The sequence below is a fragment of the Gymnoscopelus microlampas genome (assembly GCF_963454915.1).
Source record: "Gymnoscopelus microlampas genome assembly, chromosome: 5".
In the NCBI taxonomy this organism is placed as follows: Eukaryota; Metazoa; Chordata; class Actinopteri; order Myctophiformes; family Myctophidae; genus Gymnoscopelus; species Gymnoscopelus microlampas.
Window position 1 is genome coordinate 50,408,132 of NC_139942.1, and position 25,887 is coordinate 50,434,018.

A 25,887-nucleotide genomic window follows, 5' to 3' on the forward strand; every position below is an offset into this window, starting at 1 on the left:
TTAGTCAGCCAGCATAAGCATTACAGCAAACAATGTCGACGCGATAATTCTCTGAAGTCTTCTCTCTCCCCTAACCATATATATCTTTCGTGGTCGCCCCCTCCTCCTTAGCTATTTTCCCTTACTCATCCTTACGTGTGCGTTTCTGATTTCTCACGTATGTGTTTGTGGTTTCTCACGTATCTACTTATGATTCATTTGTTGTGGTCTCCTCTTGCCACAATGCTTCTGACGTCCCCAAAGACTCAGAGGAGACCACAAACTGTGTTCGCCTGCCAATTCCTTTCCGTAATCATGTCGCTGTGACCCTAACCTGTCCTTACCTATTGTTGGCTAAATACTCTTATCTCTGTCCCACGGCCCCCTTACTGGTTCGTCATGGTATGGTTATTTAGACCAAAGTGCTTCTTTTTGGTTGCCTCTGCACCTTAGTTATCTCTGGCTATCCTTAAGTTCCCCTCATTGTTCTCCTTGATTGCTATCTGTTGAATCAAGACAGTTTCAAACTGCCCTCTCTGGCCCTACGCTGTTCGATTAACATCTGGTGTTCTAATCACTCAGTTTCAAGCTCCCCTTTTCTCTGCTACTATTTATGTATTTTATACGGCCTGGGCAATTGTGCTTGTGTTCTCTGTTCGCCCCAACATTAGCCGCGGAATCCCATCTGAAAATATATTGTGCGACATCCCCCATACAAGATTTGTGTAAAAATATTGAAATATTTTCAGATTTTTTCACACAGAGGTTTTGGAAAATAGCCAATTTAGTTGTTATTGAATGGCATGTTTGGCTTAAGCTTGTATAGGTCAGCTTTTATTTTTTCAAATAGTAGATGTACAATATATATTGCCTCGTATATCGTGGATGAAATCATTTTGAGTTTTGATTGATTGATTGATTGAATACTTTGCAGTTTGAGTGCTTATTACTGTAAGGGGAAAACATCTAAGGCAGTTTTGTGCAACTTCAGGCTATTTCATTTGACGCTATGTGAGGCCATTTTGGCCGTTCGGTAGGAGACCTGAGACCTGATGCCTTTTGGCCTGAGGGCTGTATAACTGACAACATTATTTCTGAACTGAACAACTGAAGGCTTTTAGTCCAAGGACAGATGCTTTTTACTGTTAGAAATGAGAACTCACATTTCTTTTTGGAGAGAATTTTAATTCATCAACAGGAAAAGAGATTTTTACATTTGCCATCATTACAATAACACCCAGATAGAAACAAAAGTTAAATGAAATATTGTCCTGTTTTCAGACATATTATTGATTAGTGCAGTATTATACAGTATACTAGTCACATCAATATACGTAATAGAGTTAAGCAGTATTTAAGCAAGTATATAGAAGACAAAGACACTTATCAGGATGTTCTGGATGGCTGTGGCCATTACACAGACTATTGGCTCATCAGCATTAACCAATCAGACAATTTCCCAAGCGGCAGTTATAGGAGAGAGGCGAGTGCTTGTTTTTTTCACTCAACTGAATAAAGACTGAATATGTATGAAGTCATATGACTTTTTACATCACTTGAAAAGAAGGCAGGAGTGCCGACAGGGAGGCCTTGATGATCATGAGCCATGATGCATGTAATACCTGAGTGAGCCACCAGGTGAGTGAGTACCCGCCCCATGAGCAGCCAGCCCATCCACAAGTGTGCCATCTGATTTGATGAAGCTGGTGGACAGAATAGTCATCACCTGTTTAAAGATTACAGGATGTTGAGTTAAACAAAACAAGCACTCCTCCATCCCGACACAACCATCCCGTAGAAATAATTTCCCAGTCTGCTGATAAATCTATACGGTACATACGCTGGGAATTACGTAGATTCCCCCGCCACAGATTTACACTTTTACCAGTAAATCTATACATTTTCCATTTTACAATAGCATATGCAAAATCAAATATCCAGTCATTGTACACTCAAGTCTGTGTAGTACCTATTTTGGCCTGTCAAATTACTCTATTTCAGTGGTGGAAATTAACTAAGTACATTTACTTAAGTACTGTACTTAAGTACAATTTTGAGGTATTTGTACTTTACTTGAGTATTTCCAATTTCCAATACTTTTACTTCTACTCCACTACATCTCGGATCCAAATATTGTACTTTTACTCCACTACAATCATTTGAAAACTTTAGTTACTAGTTACTTTGTAGATTTTGATTATTACAAAACATACATTAACCGCTCTGTATACATTTCGGCCATTTGAAAATAGCTGATCTACAAGCTCACAATAAGTCGCAATGCGACGCATTGTGAACTTGTAGATCTGCTATTTTCAAAAGATTTGTATACATTTGAAAACTTGAAATGGGACATTCTGCATGAGTACTTTTACTTTTGGTACTTTCATACTTTTACTCAAGTCAATTTTGAATTCCGGACTTTCACTTGTAACAGAGTAATTCTACATTGCAGTATTGATACTTTGACTTCGAAATCAATTGAGTACTTTTTCCACCACTGCTCAACAATCAAAAGTGTAGTATCACATTTTGTCAAAATTTGTATCTTGTTGATCTCTAACTGGTAAAGTCTCTCAAGCCTCTCCTGAAAAAGAGATATTTTATCCCTTCAAGACGAGGGAAGGCAAGGCGTGTGTATAGCACATTGCAACAATGCAATTTAATGTGCTTTACAAAAAACATTAAGCAAAAACATAATAAAATGACGTTTGAATTCAGTAAGAGTCATATAAGTGTACATGATTGGTATGCCCCTGTTGCAAGTATTATCCTGTGTTTATGTATTGTATTTTGTTGAAAGCTTTGCATTTTACTGCTGTCTTGGCCCAGGTCTCTCTTAGAAAAGATAATAGTTTTCATCTCAATGGGTCCACCTGGTTAACTAAAGGTAAAAAAGTCATGTGGTGACAGGCTCTTAATGATATAGTGAAACATTTCTATTTTAAGGTCATTAAAGCTCCTACTAACCGAATAAACAAAAAATGAATATGCTTTTCAATTCATCATATAGCGTTTCCTGTTGTTCATGTTACGATCATGAACAACAAGCTTTATTTGAGCATCTACGTTGTTTTTTCCCACTGTTCTCTCCCACTTTTCCCAGCCTTTTCACACTGTAGTAGACACCGCCTTCATCAGAACATAGTGGGCATCAGATGCCATTTCCTCCAGACATTTGTTCAACATATAGCGTGTGGTGAAAAAGGACATCCCCCCTGCTATAATGGAACCCACGATAGGGATCAGGCTGAGTAGAAACTCAGCAGAACTTTCTGCAACGATAACCGCACTAACAAGTTGTTTTATAACCCCTGTGACACTAAACGTAAAGTGTGATGTGAATTTCATTTCAGCCTTCAGCTCCTCCACTGACACATGTGAAATCTCTGCAAGTTTCTGCAGGCTGAACTCATCAAGGTTGAAAGCCGCATAATACTTCTTTATCTCCTTCAGCACAATGGTCGCATCCACAGCGAATGAGAGGCCTGGGACTGGCACTGCAGCCACAGCACCAGACAGCAAAGCCACCTTCCAGATGTCTGCCTGCAGGGCTTTCTTCTTCTTCTTGTTGATCTCCATGGTAATGTTGGGCAGGGCTAGGAGCAGCACATGTCTCTTCTGCTTAGGGAGCTCCTTTTCTATGGCGTCAAGAAGCAGGTTGAAGTCGTAGAGACCAAGCTTAAAGCAGGAGATCAGAAAGACAGGAGCTGCTACATTGTTTTTTTTTAGCCCTAAAAAATAAAATGAATCCAAATTATTAAACAGTTGATGTATTATTACTCAATGCATGTAAAAGACTACTATTTAATCTTAGAGCCTCTTTGCATTAGGGCTTAAAGTGATATGGAAAACATTTCATATCTCTATAACGATACGATTTGATGGTTTCACATTTGTTATGTGATATTTTAAGTGTAGCAGCAGGAAAAACTAAGCAATAAAAAAAAACAGCAACAGCATTAAGTCAGTATATCATTCTTATTTTAAATTACAATTGGGTTCACGTTATTTTTATTTATTTATCGGTGCATCTCTAAAAATAATAATAACTTATTTTCTAGGCTATAGCATCTTGCATACATAAAATGTAGCCCCAAGTGCTTCACATTAAGATAATAAATAATAGGATTCCTGAAAAAACTAAATTGGCAAACAGAAACATAACTCAACAGTAGGCTATATAGTTAAAGCTAGAAGAGCAGGTCAAAGTAGGGCAAAATAATAAAAATCACACCCTGTGTGAAGGTAGCGGCGCCTTTGATACATTTTGTCATCGATATGTGTTTATAATGTGTTTATAGCCATGTGTCACGTGAAGCTTGACCAATCACTTTGTTGACGGGTCTGACCAATCAGAGCGTTGACGGGTCTGACCAATCAGAGCTAGGGGTGTGCCGATATATCGTCCCGCGATATATCGCGATACGTTTTCGCGACGATATGTATCGTTTTGAAAAAAAAAAATATTGTTTTTGAAAAAAAAAAATATATATATATATTTTTTATTTTATTTTTTACGATCATAATAATCAGGCATGCAAACGGCCCCGAAGTGAAAAGAGTGACAACATGTTTTTTTTTCGGGTCAGGTGTCATACTATTTGGATTCAAAACGGCTATTGTAGCTGAAAAGCTACAAGTTTGCATGTCTGAATAATGCAAAAACAGAATTATTTGTTTGCATTTTCTTTTTTTCTCCTCCATATATTTTCATAATAAAAAAAGTGCGTATCGTATCGTATCGAAATCGTATCGAAGTTGTGAGCCAAATATCGTATCGTATCGTTTCGTGAAATTAGTGTATCGGCACACCCCTAATCAGAGCGTTGACGGGTCTGACCAATCAGAGCGTTGACGGTGAACACGGACAAAGTCAGGTATAGCGCCGCTAAAAATCACACCCAGTGTGAGTAAGCGGTGCCTACTCTGTTTGATGAGTGTGTCATTCAGGCGGTAGAAATCTATTTGATTTGGCGCTGGCATTCAGAGTGGTATTGAGGCGGTACTAAAAGAGTATTTGCCTCTTACTCATTTTAACCATGTTTAAGTATTTTTACTCATTTGAAGTACTACTGAGTATTTTTACTCAATTTAAGTACTCTGAAGTATTTTTTACTCAAGGTATTTACTTTTAAATATTTGTACTCACTTTATTTACTTCTAATCATTTTTCTCACATTGTAGATCGGTCGTTTTAGTGTGTGTGAGTGTGTGTGTGTGTGTGTGTGTGTGTGTGTGTGTGTGCGTGCATGCACACATGCGCCAGTCTGTGTGTGTGTGTGTGTGTGTGTGTGTGCATGTCTTTAAGTGGCGCATGTGTTGCAACGGTGCGCCTCGCAAGTCTGCATGTTTCGATTGATGTCCACACAAACACGCGCGTGTGCAGTGCTGGCTTGTGTGTGTGTGTGTGTTTGTGTGCATTTCTTGAAGTGCCGCATGTGTTGCAGCTTTTCCGTCTGCAAACATACGGACGGACGGACACACAGACACGGTCAAATGTAGAGCGGCTGGCACCGCTAAAAATGTATCTAAAAATAAATAAATAATATAAATAAATAATAATAATGAAAACAAATCACAAGACGTGAAGACAAGATTCATTTTAATAAATACCACATTGAAAAAATAGGATTTCAGCTTACTCCTAAGTGATAGCTTATCACTTACTAGTTACTAGCTAATTTCTGACACATTGGCAATTGTACTGCAAAAGTACACGTCACACGCAAACACCCACCCGCCCTGTGCCAGAGTTGACACAACTTCGGGACAAAACTATAGAAACTAAATTATGGCCAAAGTGGCACCTTAAAAATAGATTAATAAAAAAACAAAACTACATTTGTTATACTTCTAAAAGTACGTTTTTATTTTGGTAAATATAAATATATATAATGGCCAACAAATTGTGATCTTATAGTGATTTGATCACAATATGCTCTTGTAATCATTCTCGCATAAATAGTGTGGAGGAGCACTATACTTTGAATTGTCAAACCTTCGATGCAGTTTTGTCGGATGTCATCTAGTGTCTTTTCCTCGTTGAACGTTTTTGGCTTGCTTTCTCTCTCAGCCGCAATGTTGGTATCAATCTTGTTGCGTAAAAAGTAGAAGTTCTTTTTCATTTTCTGAATCGCGCTGGCCAGCTGAACATGACATTCCTTGAAGCGATCTGTTGCGACAATTATGAAAAAGTCATAGCGTTCAAAATGAACATCAACAAGGTATTGGTCTGCTTTGAATGTTGGCGTACCAATACCAGGGAGATCCCACAATTTTACATTTGGGTATTTACGGTGGTAATATTCTTTTGGCTCTAAGGTGGTCTCCACAACGCCAGTTGGGGCAGAGTCGTCCTCTTCATGCCCCAAACCTCGGAAGACATTGATGAATGTTGACTTTCCAGAGCCTGACTCCCCTGTGACAGCGATGTTCAGCTGTACATTGTCTAGCTGTGTTAAGTAATCATGAATCTTGCCTACTGCTGAGTTCAAGTCCTGATTCTCCAGGGCGTCTTTAATCTTATTTACTTCATCCGCATCAATAATGCAAAAGTCTTTTTCAAATGTATCCATCTAGATAATAATAAAAAAAAAGTTGAATAATAAAGAAAAAAATAATAATAGATGGAAGGGAAAATAATTCCTTTTTGCCCTTGTGGAGATGCAGAAGTAACCAGACTGGAGACAGAAGATTGGTTCGACGTTATTCAAGATGTGCTAGAAGACAGCTCTGAAGCTCGCTTTAATTTTTTGGAGTGGCACCAGTCTCACTTCTCCTTACATACTGGAGGGGCAGTCCTTCATGGTTCCACCCCCTACAGCCTAGCATCTAGGGCTGTTTTTTTCCGCAGTGGAAAAAGCATATATAGTGAGTGAACACGTCTATCCGGTTCAAATTGATCACTAAGTGATACGTGATATCTTATCTTATTATTATACAATGATTCAAGAGCTTCACTATACTTATTATTTATTGTGTAGGTCAGGGTGCCTCTCTCTCTCTCTCTCTCTCTCTCTCTCTCTCTCTTTCTCTCTTTCACTTGAAATATTTATTAATTTCCACATTGAGCTCTCAATACAGATTCAGCTCATCAGCTGCAAATTCAAACGAGAAAAAAATACATGTACAGTAGAGGTGTAACGATATAGTAACTGCATCGAAAAATCGTTTTGAATTTTCAAAGATCTATATCGATATGCAAACAGCAAAATATCGTATTGTTTGACTTTGTATCGTATCGAATCGTTTTGCAATGCAAATAATCGTATCAAATCGTTTTGCAATGTAAATAATGAATTTTATCAATACTAAGTACTTTTAAGAAGAAAAAAGAGAAAGAGGGGTTTATATCCAGTATCCAGGTATTTATTTTTCACACAGAAGTTTTGGGTAAATAAATAGTTACTATATCGATTTTAAATCATTGAATCGAATCGTACCGTTCTAAATGAACCTCTCCTGTATCATTCATGTTACATCAAACTGACAAGTATCAAAACATAAGAATTGCAAATGACCTTACAAGGACCGAGAGAGAGAAAGAGAAGGAGCTGTATGAAGAGGCGAAGGAAAAGACGCGAAAATCATCTACAAAGTCCGGGGCCCCCCCTGGGCTAGGAGAGTGGTGAGAATCCCCAAGACGGATTGACTTGAGCATGAACTTGCACCCCAGACACATCAGGACGGTACATTTTCCCCCTTAGAAAGTATCTTGGGTTTATATACAAATGCGGACCAACTCCATAACAAAATGCATGAATTTACTGCTCGTTTGAAAGTGCTCCCACTTATTCATATTATTGGTATTACTGAAGTTAAACCAAAAAATTCGAAGCACAGAATGAATCCAGTGGATTTTAATTTGGATGACGTAGAAGGGTATAATATTTTCTCCAAGAATATTGACAATGACGTAGGTAGAGGGTTGTTGCTTTATATTCATAGGTCATTAGAAGTCAAGGAAGTTGCATTAGTGACAGAGTTCCAAGAGAATATTTTGTGGAGATAAAATGTAACAACAAAGAGTCTATGATTGTGGGTTTAATCTATAGGTCATGTGGGTGATTTAGAGGGTCCTTGGTTCCTTAGCTTTAGAGTGTATTGGTAGAATGATGCACAACTAAACTTGGAAGTAAGTTATATCAGAAAAGGTTTATTACAATTAGTCAGCCAGCATAAGCATTACAGCAAACAATGTCGACGCGATAATTCTCTGAAGTCTTCTCTCTCCCCTAACCATATATATCTTTCGTGGTCGCCCCCTCCTCCTTAGCTATTTTCCCTTACTCATCCTTACGTGTGCGTTTCTGATTTCTCACGTATGTGTTTGTGGTTTCTCACGTATCTACTTATGATTCATTTGTTGTGGTCTCCTCTTGCCACAATGCTTCTGACGTCCCCAAGGACTCAGAGGAGACCACAAACTGTGTTCGCCTGCCAATTCCTTTCCGTAATCATGTCGCTGTGACCCTAACCTGTCCTTACCTATTGTTGGCTAAATACTCTTATCTCTGTCCCACGGCCCCCTTACTGGTTCGTCATGGTATGGTTATTTAGACCAAAGTGCTTCTTTTTGGTTGCTTCTGCACCTTTAGTTATCTCTGGCTATCCTTAAGTTCCCCTCATTGTTCTCCTTGATTGCTATCTGTTGAATCAAGACAGTTTCAAACTGCCCTCTCTGGCCCTACGCTGTTCGATTAACATCTGGTGTTCTAATCACTCAGTTTCAAGCTCCCCTTTTCTCTGCTACTATTTATGTATTTTATACGGCCTGGGCAATTGTGCTTGTGTTCTCTGTTCGCCCCAACAGTCACCATCTGACAGTGGTACAGAGACTAACAACGGAAATCTTCTGGTTTTAATGGAGGAAGTGTCATCTAGGAAGTATTTACATGAATTATTTATGGGAGATTTTAATTTGCCAAATATAGATTGGAATTTACTTGATGCAAAGGGAGATGGAGCTACATTAGACAATAATTGTTTGGACTGTGTCCAGAATACATTGTTGTTTCAACATGTTCTGGAACCAACAAGGTGGAGAGGGTGTGACACACCACATGTGTTGGATCTTATATTCACAAATGAGGAAAATTTGGTTGAGGATGTTCAATATCTAGGCCCATTTGGTAAAAGCGATCACTGTGTTTTGCTGTTTAAGGTCATATGTTGTACAAAAATAAGGAAAAACGAAAAAATAAGAAAAAATTACAACTAGAAAAAGTGCTCCTCGGAGCACAGGTCTCCGCCAGGTCAGGTATGTTATTCTGGCCTTCTGGTGGCGCTATAATAGGCCAATGTGAAAAGGGTGCCATTTATTCTTAGGTCTGTCACGGCAATCAGACACTGCATTCATGATTTGAGGCATTTTGTTCCAAAAATGTGTTTTGCTAAATTAGACCTGCTGGTGGCGCTATAACAGGCCAATGTGAAAAGGGTGGCATTTCTTCCTCGGCCTAGTGGGAATGTGCGTGTGAAATTCCACGGAAATCGCAAGCTGCGTGCATAGTTTGAGGCTTTTTGTTCAAAACGGACCAATCCTGCAAACTTTGGAAGCCAACCATAGGCAATTAGGATGGAATATGGGAAATCGGACAGATCCGTGTTGATCACATGACTATAGAGATACTGTGTACCGAGTTGCATGACGTTTGGATGAAATCTGTAGGAGTAATGTAAAAAAATGTGTTTTGCACAAATCGGCCTCCTGGTGGCGCTATAACAGGCCCATGTGAAAAAAATGGGGCAGAGGTTCTTAATTGGCATCCAGGGAGTGTGTGTGCACAGTTTGGGAGCAAACGGGCCAACGGTGCCAGAGATTAGCTGGTAACACACAGACAGGACGGACGGACACACGGACACACGGACACACGGACACACACACACACGGACGGACGGACGGGGTAGAAAACATACTCTCTCGCCATGCCTTTCGGCCTGGCGGAGACAATAAGGGGAATTTTGAGGCAGCAATTAGAGAATTAGAACTATTTGAATGGAAAAAATATTTCTCTGGCTATGATGTACATTGTAGACAATAAATGGAGATTATTAAAGTTGAAGTTGAAAGAAACAGAGGATAAATATGTGCCAAATATTAAGAACAGGCCATTGAATAGGAAGCACAACTTTCCCTTAGACAGTATTACAAAAACAAAAATTAAGGAAAAAAACTCTCTTGCAAGAAAGGCTATAAAAAGTAAAGACCCAGAGGTACAAAAAGAATATCGGAGAGTTAGAAATTGTGTGAGAACGAGAACACGGAATTTAAGAAATCTATATGAAGAAGACTTAGCAAGACAATCTAAACACAAACCAAAAGTTATTTGGGATTACATTAACAAGAGGACAAAAATTAAAACAGCAGTGAGAGAGAGAGAGAGAGAGAGAGAGAGAGAGAGAGAGACCGCGCGCGGGTAGGAGCCGGCCCCCTCCACCCCCGTGTCTTCTGAAGCATGGACCGCATGTGGCCCACGGCTACTCGAAATCTACCTGCTGTGTGCACGTACTGCTGCGGTGTACAGTATAAAAAAACATTCCATTGTACTCTCTATTCGAAGAACATTCAAAGACTTAACCTATCTCTCTCTCTCTTTCTTGTTGTCAAAACATTCTTACTATATAGAATGTCAAAGCATTTCATTTGCATGCATTTTCATTTAACAGTTTTTATTATTTATGTTTTGGAAAAAACATCTTTAATTAATTAATGGATGTGGAGACAACGGTTCTCTTAGGGAAGATAATGTTTTACATTGTACTACATTTATTGATATTTATCTATTTATTATTTGACCCAATTTGTATAACAGAGTTTGTAACAGTTTTTCAGTTTGTACATTGATTATCAGAATAAATATCTTAACTTCGTACATCCTAAATCATACATGTTTAAGATCAGCAAATACTTAAAGTGTGTTTTAGTGTATGAGAATAAAAATGTTTATTATAAAAAAAATATATAGTATATTTATTTATTTGTAATTTTATTTTTCTATGCCCTGGCAGTAACTCACCTTAACAATGCTCAGGGGCCACACAGAAAAATACAGCTGTGTCCAAGGGACTTTTTCTTTTGCTATAGGCCGTATGCAGCATATGTATACTTTATTATTATTATTTTTTTCTCACTGCTTCAGTTTTACTGTTTCAGACACAGCCATCTATTGATGTGTGTCTCGTTTGGTCCTATAATGTGACAGTTCAACATTCACACAGTGAGCTGTGTGAACGTATTGCTGTGGTCTACCGTACAAAAAAACCCAGTTCCACTCTCTATTCGAAGAACATTCAGAGACTTTACCACAACTTCTCTCTCTCTATCTCTGCAGGATGTCTATGTGGTTTTTAGCTCACGTTGCTATACTAAAGGTCAGGTCAGGTCATGTTCATGAACTCTACAACTAAAGATAACTATTACTATCTAGTAGACATACAGCAGTGCTTTGTTAATTTATAGTTTTATGTTATTCCTGTTATTCATATAAATTCAATGTCAACTCATTTTTATTTTTATTTGCTTTAGAAATGACCATTAGATATGTTGTGTCAAAACTAACATTCTTACTATATGAAATTTCAAATAATTCAATCTTGTCAACGTTACAGTTAAATGTGTTATTTTTACTTTTTTAAAACAGGGTTTCTCAAAGAAGGGTCCGGGGAACAGCAGGGGTCCTTCAGGGCGTTCCAGGGGGTCTCCCCCAAAATTGGTTTAAAAAGCATCAAAATCTGTTTAACCCTGGAGGATTGGCTATTCGAAAATAGCTGATCTACAAGCTCACAACACGAAGGATCACCTATGTTTAAAAATAAAGAAAAAAAACGTGAACCATTGTGAAAAAAATGTAACCATTTTGACATTTAGCAACAGATATCTTCTTGTACGTTTAAAAAACCGAATCATCAGGATTAACCATTTATTGCAATGCTATTGCTTCCAGTTTGGCGGTGTGACTCTGCCGCTGTGATACTACAGATTATCTGTGCAAGCATGACACAGAATCCGAGATCACCCCCCCCCCCCCCCCCCCAGAAGCAGAGCATAAGATACAGAGTTATTGCATGAACATTGAACCCTTCAGGGGCATAAGCTTAGATTCACATATGTTGTATATAACATCAACAACAATCCACAGAATCATACATTTAACTTAGACGGCACAAGGAGGATGTTGGGGAGGTGGTGGGAGTTTGTTTGATTACTGAGAGGCTGCAGGAAAGCCTCCATAAAAGCAAATTCTGCCTCCCATGTTTGTTGAAATGTCCTTTAAGCATTCATGTTAAAGATGTGTCTTTGTCTTCTGAAGCATGGTCTGCATGTGGCCCGTGGGCCTCATGGAGAGTAGCGTGGCTGGCTATACTCGAAATGTACGTGCTTTTTCACCCTTCTTTTTTGCACACAGTGAGCTGTGCACATACTGCTGTGGTCTACACTACAGTACAAAACAAAACAACATTCCTTTGTTCTCTCTCTCTCTCTCTCTCTCTCTCTCTCTCTCTCTCTCTCTCTCTCTCTCTCTCTCTGTGTGTGCAGGATGTCTATGTGGTTTTTAGCTTATGTTGCTATACGAAAGGTCAGGTTTGATTTGACGTTAATGAACTCTAGTTAGAGACCACATTTATATGTCAAGGACCTCACACTGACCATTACAATGGTAAGGACACACAGCAGTGGTTTGTTCATATATAGGTCTGTGTCCTGTTATTCATATAAACACACAGAAACTTAAAATTTGTGCTTTAAAAATGACCATCAGATATGATCAAAGCATTTTGTTTTTTAATTACTCTAAAATAGGGGTAAAATGTGGGGGTCCGGGGAACCGCAAGGGTCCTTAAGGAGGTTCCAGGGGATCCCCAGCAGAATGTGTTAAAAATCTAAATCAGTTTAACCACTTTAACCTTAGAAAATAGTCGACAAGCTCACAACACGTAGGATTGCGTTATGAGCTTGTAGATCACCTACTTCTGAAACATTTTTGAAAAGTCTTGTGGAATGGAATCATTTAGATTTTTTTAACAACACAAATCTTATTTATGGGGCCCTAGCTGGAACTACATATTTTCAGATCGGGGTCCGCAGCCAAATAGACTTAATAGAATAGACAACGGTTGAAAGGTTGTACATTGTATTCCATTTATTGAATACATCTATCTAATCTATGAGAATAAATAAGTTCTCTCTCTGTGGTTTATTATACAAAAGGTTAGAGGCCCCTTAATATTTGATAATTTCATGATTTTTGGCACTTCCTTTTTGAGAAATAGGCCCCTCACACAAACACTGGAAGCCAATTATAGCCAATTGGTAATAGAACATAGAAAAATGTATTAATAATAATAATTAAATTAATAATAATAGAGACCACATTTATATGTCAAGGACCTCACACTGACCTCACACAAGCATCTGTGTCATTTTAGATTTTAGTGTTGGCTATTATTAAAAAAACAGCAGATAAAGCTCACAGCGCGTCACTTCGTGCACGCTGAGTGTAGCGCACCTGTAACAGGGGCAACGGGTGAATCTCAAACACAGCAGAGTAACTTTGTATAAAGCTTCAGCAGTGAAATAACACATTCACATACGATTTGACATTCTTCCAAATAAATGCACAATATTTTAGCAGCATCATGTTCACACATATTACTACAATAACCATATAACCATTTCACCATGAATTCTCCAAAACGACATTCAGTCTGTAACTGTAGCATCGTACAAATGAATAAAATAAAGGCACTTCGTATGCTTAAACATAGAAATGTTACCATACTGGACCAAAAACTGCATCAAAATTGCTTAAATGCAATGACTAATGAATGCACCTGTAAACTTTTGTTCTGTTTTTAACCAATATTATATAAATTAATTTCACTTTGTAACCGTAAGTTATTCTATTTATGTATTCAAATAACACTATTCAAACCTTCATTAATTGTCCATGGTTTTAACTGTGTCTGTATGACACAATACATCATATACAGTATTTAAACCTTTACCAATGAATTGCAATGTTATACGAACTGACGTGACTCAAAGATAAATGTAAACATACACGACGCGCAGCGATGCAAATCACAGCTGTAGGAAATAGCGTTTCTCCATCATGTGGCTCTGAAACCACTATATCTACTGGTCGAGTCTTTGGTCTGAAGTAAACTCTTCAAGTAACTCTTACAAAACAATATTACTGTTCACAACATTGTGCACAGTTCCCAATATGTTTTGTTCAAACTTTGTTTTATCTAATGAATCACATGGCAATCACAGTGCCGTTCAGGAACCACTGTGGCAGACCAACACAATTGATCACAGACTCACCAAAACACTAGTCGATCACATAACTATAGATCAATGTTATGCTGTAAAGCAATATAATCATGATAAACTGTGCTAAACGAACCCACAATGTTACACAAAATAAAGAAATGACCCAAAAATAACCGCTGACCAAAATAAATAATTAAACAAACACTTGTGATCAAAATAGCTTAAGAGACCGTTTTTGAATAAATCAATACAATTATTCAGTCCACTACACAAGCTTGTACATCGTGGTTCCCTGTCACCAGCAGAAGTATGAGTGTCAATTCCAACATAATAATGTTGGAATTGACGCGGTTCCTGCATCAAATTCCGACAGGTTATATACCAAATGAACGGCAAAAACAAGATCTACAACATCCATCCACCCATTTTATATCCACAACAAAAACATAATTACAATACGGGAATCACTGTTTTGAAAATCTATAATGTTAATATTGAAACAAGGGAGAAATAGTCGCTTTTCCTTCTGCATATAAACTTGCACGTAAAACCGTGCGTAATATGCAGCTGTGATGCTCCAATGTGAATCTCATTATCAGTTATTACCTTCTTTCGCCAAAAATTAGCTACATATAGACTGAAATTTTGTTCTCTGACCTCTAATTAGACCCTCCAGAAAAACGTGAGTATGCTATTATGCGAATAATATGCTATTATGGGCATAATTATGCAGGGGTCATTTTTTTTCTAAAAGGATCATCACATCACATCGCATTGCATAATATGCACATAAGACTATTATGTCCCATCGCATAGCATCGCATTATATGCACATCGCATAATTTGCGCATCGCATAATATGCGGCACATTTGTTTCCGCATATTTCGCAACTTTCTGCATACTTTGCAACTTCACGCAATTTCACCGCATAATATCACATAAAAACCCTGCATATTTCATTGCAAAATCTTGGATTTTAGCCTGCATAATCAAAGATTTTTGCCCAGGTTTTTTTAGGGTCTATCTAATGATATCCCTGCTCAACTTTATTTATTTGAATGTCCCTTAGCCTATACTCCCTTATGTTGTAGTAGTAGTTGTAGGAGTAGGCTAGAAAGATAATGACACCGGCCAGATGTGCTTGGTTGATAAGAGTGGATGACAGTGAGAAGGGGAAGCGTTTCTTTTGACCACAGCCTCTTTGTTCATAATGCTTATGTAATGTGACGCTATAGGCTATAACATACAGTTATAGCCTATTACTGTTGCGTTGTGCACAACAGGCAGTCTTATTTTCCATTCTCCACCAGTTCCGACATTTGTATTCAAAGCTGTAGCATTTGATTGCCTTGCATTAACATAATATGTGGTACATATAATTATCAACAACACGTTGCTGATTATCCACCACTGTGACCCACACCGCTGCATTAATGGTGACACTGTACATGTCCATACTGAGTCCACGTCTTGTCTTTATCCAGCTGCAGCCCGTTAAAGATCGTTATGCCTTGTCTGAAAGTTTAATAAAGTACACTGAGCAACAGAGAGTAAGTGTACGGTAACATTTTAAGTCCAGAGGTTAAAGCAAACCAAAACAACTGAAGCAGTGACTTTTTGTGATGAGTGAACAAAAAGCTATATCCATGTTGGATACTGTCATTTAAATAAAAAAATAACCTTAAGGGAGAACTTCAATAGGTTTATTTTTATTGTCTGCATTGCCAAAATATCGGATCGGGAAAAATCGGGATTGGCAGTTAATCAAAATCAAATGATTGGAATTGGATCGAGAGCAAAAAAAACGTGATCAGGACAACCCTAATTTCCTCCCCTAATTAATGTAATAATCTTGTCATTTTCTTGCAGTTGATGGCGTCATCCTTCGTGTTGTTATTGGAGTCAAGCTGTTGGCAGTGCTGCTGTTTCCTTTGCTTATGTTGTGGATTTGGTGAGTTTCCTGTCATCATAACTACATAGAAATACAGCCTTAAGTCAAGTGTAGTTATTCCTCTTTGAAATATAATTTCATGTTTTTAAAGGAAACGAGACTCTGGCAAGGACAAAGAAGTAAGGAGAACTACATTATTTTCATTAATTACTCTAATTTATACTAATGATTTATTCATGATCATCTAAATGTGATTCATGTCATGTTTCAGGAGGACAGTCCAGATTATGAAAACATCAGAGGAGGTGTTGGTCGTAGACAAGGCTTATCTGCTGATCAGAACAGCAGGGTACAAGAAGAATCCAACATGTAAAGAAAGACAGAAGCATCAAGACTTTCTTTTACATTTAGAATAGACCAGCTGTTTATCAGTGTCTGCTGCCTCAACGCTGAAATACAGCTTGTGAAGACAAGCTAGCTTGTTAGTGTAATAGATCAGATATGATCAGAGTGTATATAAGTAAAGTGAGTTGTTCATGTGTAGTAGGGGTGTAACGGTGCACATGATTTGCGGTCCGGTCCATACCTCGGTTTTACAGTCACATTTCCTAGTATAGAAAAAATCACACCCAGTGTGAAGTGGGCGGTGTGTGGTCATCACAACATGACTCACTTTAAAAAAAGGATAAATTACTTTTTTAAAAGTCCATACTGCTATTCATAGGGCACATGTGTCATGTGTTTCGCTAGCCAATCACAGTCCTGAATTTGCAAAGTCAGCCAATCACATTACAGTTAGTGGTGATGACACTAGCTGTAACGTGATTGGCTGATATGAAAAAAGTATCGATTTGCATTAACAATGGAAGGGTTAGGGGGTACACAAATGTTTTGGTCGGTGTCCAAAACTCACTTATAGGGGGCGGCTACACCGCCCCAAAAAGGCCTATACAGTTTGGCCTATACAGTTTGTGTTTGTGGACATACTGTAACCAGCTCTTTTAAGATGCAATCTTTGGAAAGTTGATGCATTTTAAATGTGATATGTTTGAATATGCATGTTGGGTTGTCAATACGCTTGTCTGATAGCTACGGTATGTTATAATACAAAGGTTGTGCTAAGTAAGTGATGGTAAGGGTCAAACTTTGGATCTCATGGATCAAAGTCATTGTAGACCCCTCCTCTCTTTAGGTCATCCTTGGACGAGCCCTCCAGTGGCGTCTCCAGTCATCTCCATCCTCCATACATCTGGCTAGCAGCTCACCACTACTTTCCTGAGTTTCCTCCCCTGCATCTTTCTTTAGTACTTCCATGTAGGTAGGTAGGTAGGTAGGTAGGTAGGTAGGTAGGTAGGTAGGTAGGTGTGGAACGCCCTCGTGACCGATGTCCATGTGTGTGGTCCCATGGCACAGGTTTGCTGGCTGGGAGCTCCCAGTGTCGATGGCAGTGACTGACCGGCCAGCCTCATTCTCATGGCTGTTATTTTCTCCACCCTCAGTAGCCCTCCAGATACGTGTTCATCCTGGTTGATGTTTAGTGTTGCATAGCATTCTGGTGTACAGTACAGTAAAGAAAGAAAGAAAGATTTTAAGACTTGATCCAATATCAAGTTACCAATGATGGTTTAATTTACTGACACATTAACACCAAGCAGTGAGTAGCATTTGTATCTTATATTCAAAAAAGAAAAGTGCGAACCAAGTATAGAGCCCTGGGGGACCCCGGTCAACTGATAGGGTTTTAACCCTGACCTGTAAGTTCCTCTGAATACACAGCATCAGCTCTCAACAAACAATGTGACCAAGTAGAGCTGGGTTCTCAAACATTTTCATGTCAAGAACGCCCCAAACATATAGGCTATGTATTTGCCCTTACTTTCTTTCTTTCTTTTTTTTCAAAAATAGCTTTTGATATCTCAAATTTCAAGATTTTTCTAAAATAGCCGATCTACAAGCCCACAACATGTTGTGCTGGCTATTTTTGAATATCTGAAGTATAAAATAGGGTTAAAGTCGTTAAATTGTTCCCCATTTTGCTGGGGACCCTCTGGAGCCCGTCAAGGACCCCTGGGAGTCCCCTGACCCCACTTTGAGAACCACTGAAGTAGAGGATCTTATCAGCTGACTGATACAATTTTTCTACACTATATACTACAACCTGATGATGTTTCTACTGTATATACTGCTACAACCTGTCATACTAAACACTCTGCTGCCATCTAATGGAAACTGAAGTACTGTAGCTCAACAGACCAATCTCTCATTAACCATTTAATAACTGAGGTTTCATACAAGAACACTGACAACCCAACACAACATTGTTATAGCATATAATATTTACAACACACACACACACGCGCGCTGTGCATGAGAGTTTCTGCCTGACAACAACGTTTTATAACATATCAATAGCACAGGCACATAGCAAGTTAATCATGATTGAAAGCATTTAATATTGTGTTGTATGATTTTGGCCATCAACTTTCAGTTTGGGCTTATGTGTGCTGCTTTGAAAATGTAACTTGCGAGAATTCAACCAAAAGAGTGTTGACTGTTCTGTAGGGTTTGCTGATATCTTTGTCTGATCTTGTTAATTTCCCTCAAATGCAGCGCTGGAGATGGAAAGAGGAAGCACAATCATTACATTTTTGTCCAGAGGGCCATGTATTTGTCACAAACAGGCTGTACGCTTCTCATCTTTAGCAAGTTAACACCCGCAAACTATATATAATTATAAGACTGTGACAAGACGTGAGCTGGTGTCGAAAAAAGTGCGGCAATTTAGTACTAAATTGAAATACAGAATTGAATTGAAAAAAATCTATTTGATATAATCTTACAGTAAAACTGAATTAACATGTGAACTAATCAAAATTAACTGCTGCACTGTCTCCTCTCAGCTCATGTGATCACATTCACAGACCCCCTCCCCCTGGCTACATGCACGACCCCCCCACCCCCCCCCCCCCCCCTCTCTGACTTGCAATGAAACTTTGCACGCACATTCCCATCAAACCCAGGAAGAACCGACACCACAAGAGTTTCAATAACTCTTGAACCGTAGTTCATACAAGTAAAGTTTTTTTCCCTGGATTCCGTGCATGATACCGCAGTTCCCCATAAAGGCCCCACCCATTTGTGCCAGACTAGATTTTCTGCCATTTTGCGTTTTCTTCAGAACACACTTTTGCTTCAACTCCTACAGATTTTGTCCAAAAACCACACAACTACGGAGGGATACATTGTCTCTGGAGTCACATGATCAAAATGTATCTAGATAGCAAACCCGGCATGGCAGAGATTTGTGTCCTGAGAAGTGAACTTTTCTCATTTTTTTCACATTTGCAAAATGTTGAATGGTGGCATATATGCTCATATGCTCTGATATCACTAAAAGATTTTCTGAAACATTTGCAGCCCTCATATCATTGTGACTCAAATTTCAGTAACATCAACACATGCATTGGGTTTCAACGACCAGTGATCTTTGTGTTTACCAACGGTCTGACAAGCGATCATAATGTATATAAATGTTCTGTGGCCAGTTGGGGAGGTGGGAAGGACGTGCATTTTTTTTTTTTTTCGCTGGCTGTCTACCACAGATCCTGTTTGTGTGTACACGCAGTCCGACGATAGATTATTATGGATCAAATTTTGTACAGATTATTTATTTTTGGATATCATAATGTTTAGATGATAGGTTATTGGTTCCCATTACTATTTCTATGCATTAATGTATTGCCTTGCTTACTGTAAATCGCTCTGGATTAAGAGTTTCTGCTAAATGCCTAAATTGTAAATTGCATTTGTGGTTGGAAAGTTAGCTGTTTGCTGTAAACACGTTGACATGATGCACAGTATGTGTGAAAGGCGGGTGCATTACTTGAGCAGTGTGGTTTTAACACTTCTGTGTACATAGAAGAGACCAAGCAAAGGGACCAAAGTGACTCTATGTACCCTGACATTGTGGTCAGCTTATGTTCCAGAAGCTTCTCGCTTTACTTAGAAAAGCTGTGAAAAAACACGTCCACAGTAACCAACTGCTGACATTTATTTTCTCCTCCCTTGATGATTAATTAATCTTATTGTAAACCTAAATATTTGAAAAACAGGGTACTGTTCGTGACTTTGAAACGGCTGTAACTGAAATTGCAGTTCTTATCCTTTAAGGGTGGGTCAGGGTGGGTCATTTGAATACATTTCTATCAAGTGTCTTTGCAAAACAAATCTACAAAGAAAATTATTATTCATGTTCTGTATCTATAAAGAAATACTATAGTTTCCTCCTTACTCCTTTATATCACTATCAAACCGTGCATATCCACTCTTAGCCCCGAGCTCCCCCTTCACTGTAGCTTTTGACCTCGGTCACAGAGCATTGTATTTTTAAGGTCCGTCCAAAATGTAACTTGGAAGTGTGTTCCCGATCACAGACACAGGCTGTCAAAAAACTCTGATTTAAACAGTTGTTTTAAGGTGGAATATAATTTTTATCACACTGTCGACGTCCGTGGGAACTTTGGACAAGCTTTCCTTTTTTGATACGATGTTGGGAAATAGGTCACAAATACACTGTGTCACCTGGTACAATTAAGGATGGTAATGCTCTGTGACGGCATCCTGAAGCTTCAGCGAAGGGGAAGGTCACTAATGGCTGATGATCCACTCTCTAAATACAGAATCAGAAAATCTACGTTTCTCACTACTGTATCTCCAGGTAAAATGATTGAGACCACTGGTAACCAACTGAAATTCAAAGATTTATTCAAGCAATAAGCAATATGCATTTATCACTAGGGATGTCCGATATTATCGGCCGATATTAGCATAAAAATTGATATCGGGAAAATATCGGTATCGGTTTTTGAAAAAAAAAAAACATTTTTTTTTTTTTTTTTTTTTTGCTTTATAAATAAGTTACAGGAGTTCTTACTGTATATGGTGTGTGTGATATGAAATTTGAGCTTACCCTAATCACAATAATCCCCGCATATATCGGTATCGGTTGATATCGGTATCGGTAATTAAGAGTTGGACAATATCGGTATATCGGTTATCGGTAAAAAAGCCAATATCGGACAACCCTATTTATCACCGCAAACAATGTACACCTCAAGGACACATACACCAGGCATTTGCAATGATTGTATTATTGATTATGTAGAAGATCACTGTTTCTACGGACCACTAGTGGTCAATGGCATCATTTGTTTTAAATGTTTTAAAATGTAAAAAAAGAAGAAAATAAATACATAAATGTATTGTACCTTTTCTTAAATGTTTCAAAATTATATTTAAATAATATATTCATCACATTTCAGAAAAACTATTATATGAATAGGCATAGTGTGTGGAAAAAAGTTTGAAATTAAATATTGACTGCTTCATATATTTCTTTGTGCACCAAAAATTGTTGATGTAGATCAGCTACTGTTGGTGTATGACAAATTTGTTATTGAAATTGAAATTACTGAGTTAGTCCTTCTTATATACTACAATAGATGTTGTGGGGAGATGGGGTGGGCTGGTCCTTGAGGATTGTTTGAATTATACGCTAGTGGTCCAGTGCTCATAAAAGGTTGAGAATCACTGATGTAGATGACAGCTAGAGTAACAGCAGTTTACAGTTTAGTTGTCAGCGATAGTTCTGTCCATCCAGGCACGCAGGTTAGGGACGTAGGCGAAAACAGCAGGCGTTTTGGTAATGCAGCCTCTCTTAACAAAGGAGGACACACCAACCAGGATCCAGGCTCCATTCTTCTCACACACCAGGGGTCCACCAGAGTCACCCTGAAACAACAAGCAGTTGTGTTTACAAGTTGTGTTTACAATTGTGTTATTATTATTAGTAGTATTATAATTATAATTATTTTATTATTGTTACATTTTGGGGGGGATTTTTTTACATCCCCCATCTTGTTGTTTAGCTATGGCATCTTTCTGTTTTCCTCTTTTCTTTTTCTTTTTTTCTTTCATTGAAGTCTATGTCACTCACTTGGCAGATTACAGATCCAGCAGCTCCAGCACAGATCATCCGACCGGTGAGTACACTGCCCCAGTAGTCGCTCTTGCACTGATTGTGGGCGATGAGGGGCAGACAAACTTGCTGGAGCTTGAGAGGTAACTCAGGAGCTGAAAGAAATACACAATTCAATGATTAGGTTTGAGCTCTTAGACACCTCTATGTGTCACTGAGAATGATACATTGTTGTTAAATTGTAGAGGTCTTAATGTTATCCTTTTTGAGAAGAAAATACATTTGATGACCAACAAAGTTAGAGCTGGAGTAGATAACTTTGTTATTTTTCATCATACAAGTTCCAATGAAGCAATCTGTTTGGTTGAAATAGGCTCTGTGCTCAAATGAGCATGACAGCACACCTAATCAAAATATAAAAATCAGCTGTGCTGATCAGACGGAACATTTGAATTTCTGTTGCATATCTTAAATACAATGAGGTTGAGCTAACAGTTATGTTTTGTTTCTCTATGTGTCAAGTCTGAGGAAGGTTGTCTAGCGTGGCTGATGAGTAAACAAGGACTCTGTGTGTCTCTATAGACTCCATGTATTTCCAGGATAACAGAGATAAAACACTCAGAAAGGTTGTTATTTAGAGAGAGAAATGTCCCGCAATATGAATACATTTTGATATGTTTTATTTTGATGGTTAATAACAATATTACACTTGAGGGTGTGCTTTACCTTGATTATTGGCACTTCAGTGATGCTTGCGGAACTTGGCGCCGCCTCGTTCCTGACCTTATCACCGGCGTGCCAATAATCAAGATAAAGCACACCCTCTCGTGTAATTGCTTAATTAAATCATCTTGAAGCGTTGCAGTTTTTACAGTTATTCTGAACAAGAGGTTTCAAACTGATATAATAATTGACAATTGTTGATTGATCCTATTCTAGATGTTGAAAATGAATCTGCTCTATACATTTGATCTGCAGTAGCCTACCTAGCCTGGTAAACCCTCCCTCCGGAAATCTCATTTCCATTTGATTTCAGGAGAGAGTCTGGCCTGAACCACCTTTCTGCAATAATCGCTCTATACGCCGAACTGACGAGCCTATCAGCGTCGTCGCACATCGTTCTGTGATTGACAGCGACAGTTGGCCAATCAGGTGGCGAGTTCGAGTGAGCCCGAATGAAGCCGAGTGCAGCCTGACTGGGGCCGAAAAAAAACGAACGGCAGCCATTGTTGTTCTGCGAGTGCCGTGACTTCTTATTTTGGGTTTTAAAACGGTCTCAAACTTCTTTTTTGAGGCACGGAATTTACTATTAAGATATTGTTTGGATCGAATTTAGTTGTTTAACTTCATATATGTGGTCAATTAATCATGACAGAGCCTATTTAAAAATATAAATTTAGAGAACCGGCAGGGGCGGGGAGTGACACGCATGTATCCCAATAAGGCAACCTATTTTCGGCATGGCCGTCCCAAAAGTCCCGTTGCGTCACATAGTCTGGAGCTCGTCAACATGAACTGCTGATTGGCTGAAGGGGAAAAACGATCATTGGTTGAAGGGTTTGTCAGTCAACGGTATTACTCCCGCCCAACTCCAGCCCACAGCGATTATTGCAGAAAGGCGGTTCAGGCCAGACTCTCTCCTGAAATCAAATGGAAATGAGATTTCCGGAGGGAGGGTTTACCAGGCTATAGCCTACCTGCCACGTGTACACACCCTACTCTATGCTAAATAAACTGTACTGGTAAAATGGTCCAATCTGTGGTTGAGGGATGAAAAGTTTGTTTCCTGTCGTTCACTCACCTTCGAAGCGGGTGTCCCCCCAGCCAGTGGCCACACACTTCATGCCACCATAGAAGATGTCACTAGTCTCAGCCACACACACGGGGGACACATGCTCGTTCATCTGGGCAGGTCTTTGCAGCTTGATCAGTGTGATGTCATAGTCAGCAGTTTTGTTGTTCCAGTTGGGGTGATCAAAGACCTACCAGGGAAATCATACATTCAGCTTAGCTGTTAGGAGAGATGTGTAAAAAGCTAACTGTTGTTCCTTGTTTGGCTTCAAACATGTTTTCCAATCTGGAGACAGGAACATCAAAATTGTCCAAGAATAAAAAATCGCCAAATTGATGTTCAGGTTAATGGAGAGGACCCTGATAAGAAATGTAATAACATAATATTGTGTCCCATTCATATCTTAATGCTTAAATTGAAGCCATGCCCGAGCCAGCCAATATATGTGGGTACCACATAACCAGAACAGTCAGCCCCTGACAACACTGGCCACTTCTTTTTTTTAAATATATATATATGTACTTTGTTTCTTTTACAAATGAGGGGCAACATACATATACTCATTTGTATTTATTAATTACAGTACATGTAATGCCCAATATTTCTACAAATGCTACAACTTACTACAAAGCCTGTATCCAATTTACACAAGGTAATACATCAAATGCGTAGAAATTATAGTAATCTAGGATCATAGGTAAACCAAGAACCTATCATCAGTCTAAACAGTATAATAAAAAAGCAATAATATGTACATTGACACTATACACACTATAGGATGCCAGGTCTACAAATGACCTGCCATCTGTCTAAATAACATGCTAAATTACATTTTAGCCTTTGCATACGCCTGCAAGGTCATCAAGGCTAGGGCAAGTGCTACGGGCTACAGGCTAAGGTGGAGTTTGAAGAGTTGAGTCTTCAGATTACGCCAGACGATTTGGAGTGACTGAGTCTGCAGTTCTAACTGCAATGGGGAGTTTGTTCCACAGTTTGGGAGCTAGAAGGGAGAAGAGTCTGAGTCGAAGGTTCTGACAGTTTCGCTGTGTTAGCTGATCTGAGTGAGCGGGAGGGGTTGCAGGGTTGGATCAGGCTTTGAAGATAATGGGGGTGTCATATTGGTTGCTTTGTAGGCCAACATCAGTGTTTTCCTAAGCCAATAATTTGATGACCGCCGGAGTCGGTAGGAGACTCAAAGAGTGTCTTTGGGTCTAGGAGACTCTTTGAGAATGTTATAGAGTGTAAAAAGAATTTTGGGCCTTAACAACAACTTCAACGAAAATGGTCTGATAATGATGCCATGCATGTTAAAATCATGTATAATGTACATTATTCCCCACCATTTTCCTTATTATACTTCATTGTTCTCACATTTTGGAAAAACTTCCTATTTAACATTGAGCTACCCACAATGTTTAGCTGCCCTGCCCACTGGACCTGTATCCGTCTGGGGGAAGGACACATACTGTAGGAAGTGGCCACAGTATGTATCAATATGTATCTCATAAAACAGACTCGGATCACTTACCTTTCCAATCCCCATGTTTTGAACGTTGTTTGTGTTTTTGCGGTTGTGCAGACCCAGGACTACACGGTGATATTTACTGAAAATGAAAGATGATGGTGAGTTGTTTAAGTCAAAGTGAGTGAGTGAGTAAGTGAGTGAATGATTAAAGTACACATTATCTCTATAGCCATGTGATCAAGACTGATATGTCCGATTCTTCTTATTCCATCCTGATTGGCTAAGATTGGCTTCTAAAGTTTTCAGGAGTGGTTTGCTTTGAACAAAATGTCTCAAATCATGAACGTGGCATCCGATTGCCATGAAAGGCAGATGAGCTTTTTCACATTGGCCGATTATAGAGCCACCAGGAGGCAGATTTTTGCAACACAATTGTTTTTTTTATATATTACTCCTACACATTTTGTCCAAACATCTTGCAAATAGTATGTCTATGGTCAT

The 25,887-nt window shown here is 38.8% G+C and overlaps 2 protein-coding genes across 2 annotated transcripts in view; both read right to left on the reverse strand.

Moving 5' to 3' along the window:
* The window catches only part of LOC311045738 (chymotrypsinogen A-like), an 80,050-nt gene that overhangs the window by 50,130 nt on the left and 4,033 nt on the right, over positions 1-25,887 (reverse strand). The gene's annotated exons all lie outside the window — the stretch shown is intronic.
* On the reverse strand, positions 1,154-6,710 carry LOC311045734 (interferon-inducible GTPase 5-like). The gene is made up of 2 exons (XM_084057755.1): positions 5,981-6,710; positions 1,154-3,713 (listed from the first exon to the last, which is right to left on the reverse strand). The coding sequence occupies exons 1-2, from the start codon at positions 6,555-6,557 to the stop codon at positions 3,091-3,093; spliced, it is 1,200 nt and encodes a 399-aa protein (XP_083913881.1). The 5' UTR covers positions 6,558-6,710; the 3' UTR covers positions 1,154-3,090.

Excerpts from the sequence above, each read along its gene's own strand:
- LOC311045734 (XM_084057755.1), bottom strand. The coding sequence starts at position 6,557 with ATGGATACATTTGAAAAAGACTTTTGCATTATTGATGCGGATGAAGTA. Across the intron at positions 3,714-5,980 it reads CCGACAAAACTGCATCGAAG|GGCTAAAAAAAAACAATGTA; the intron begins GTTTGACAATTC and ends TTTATTTTTTAG.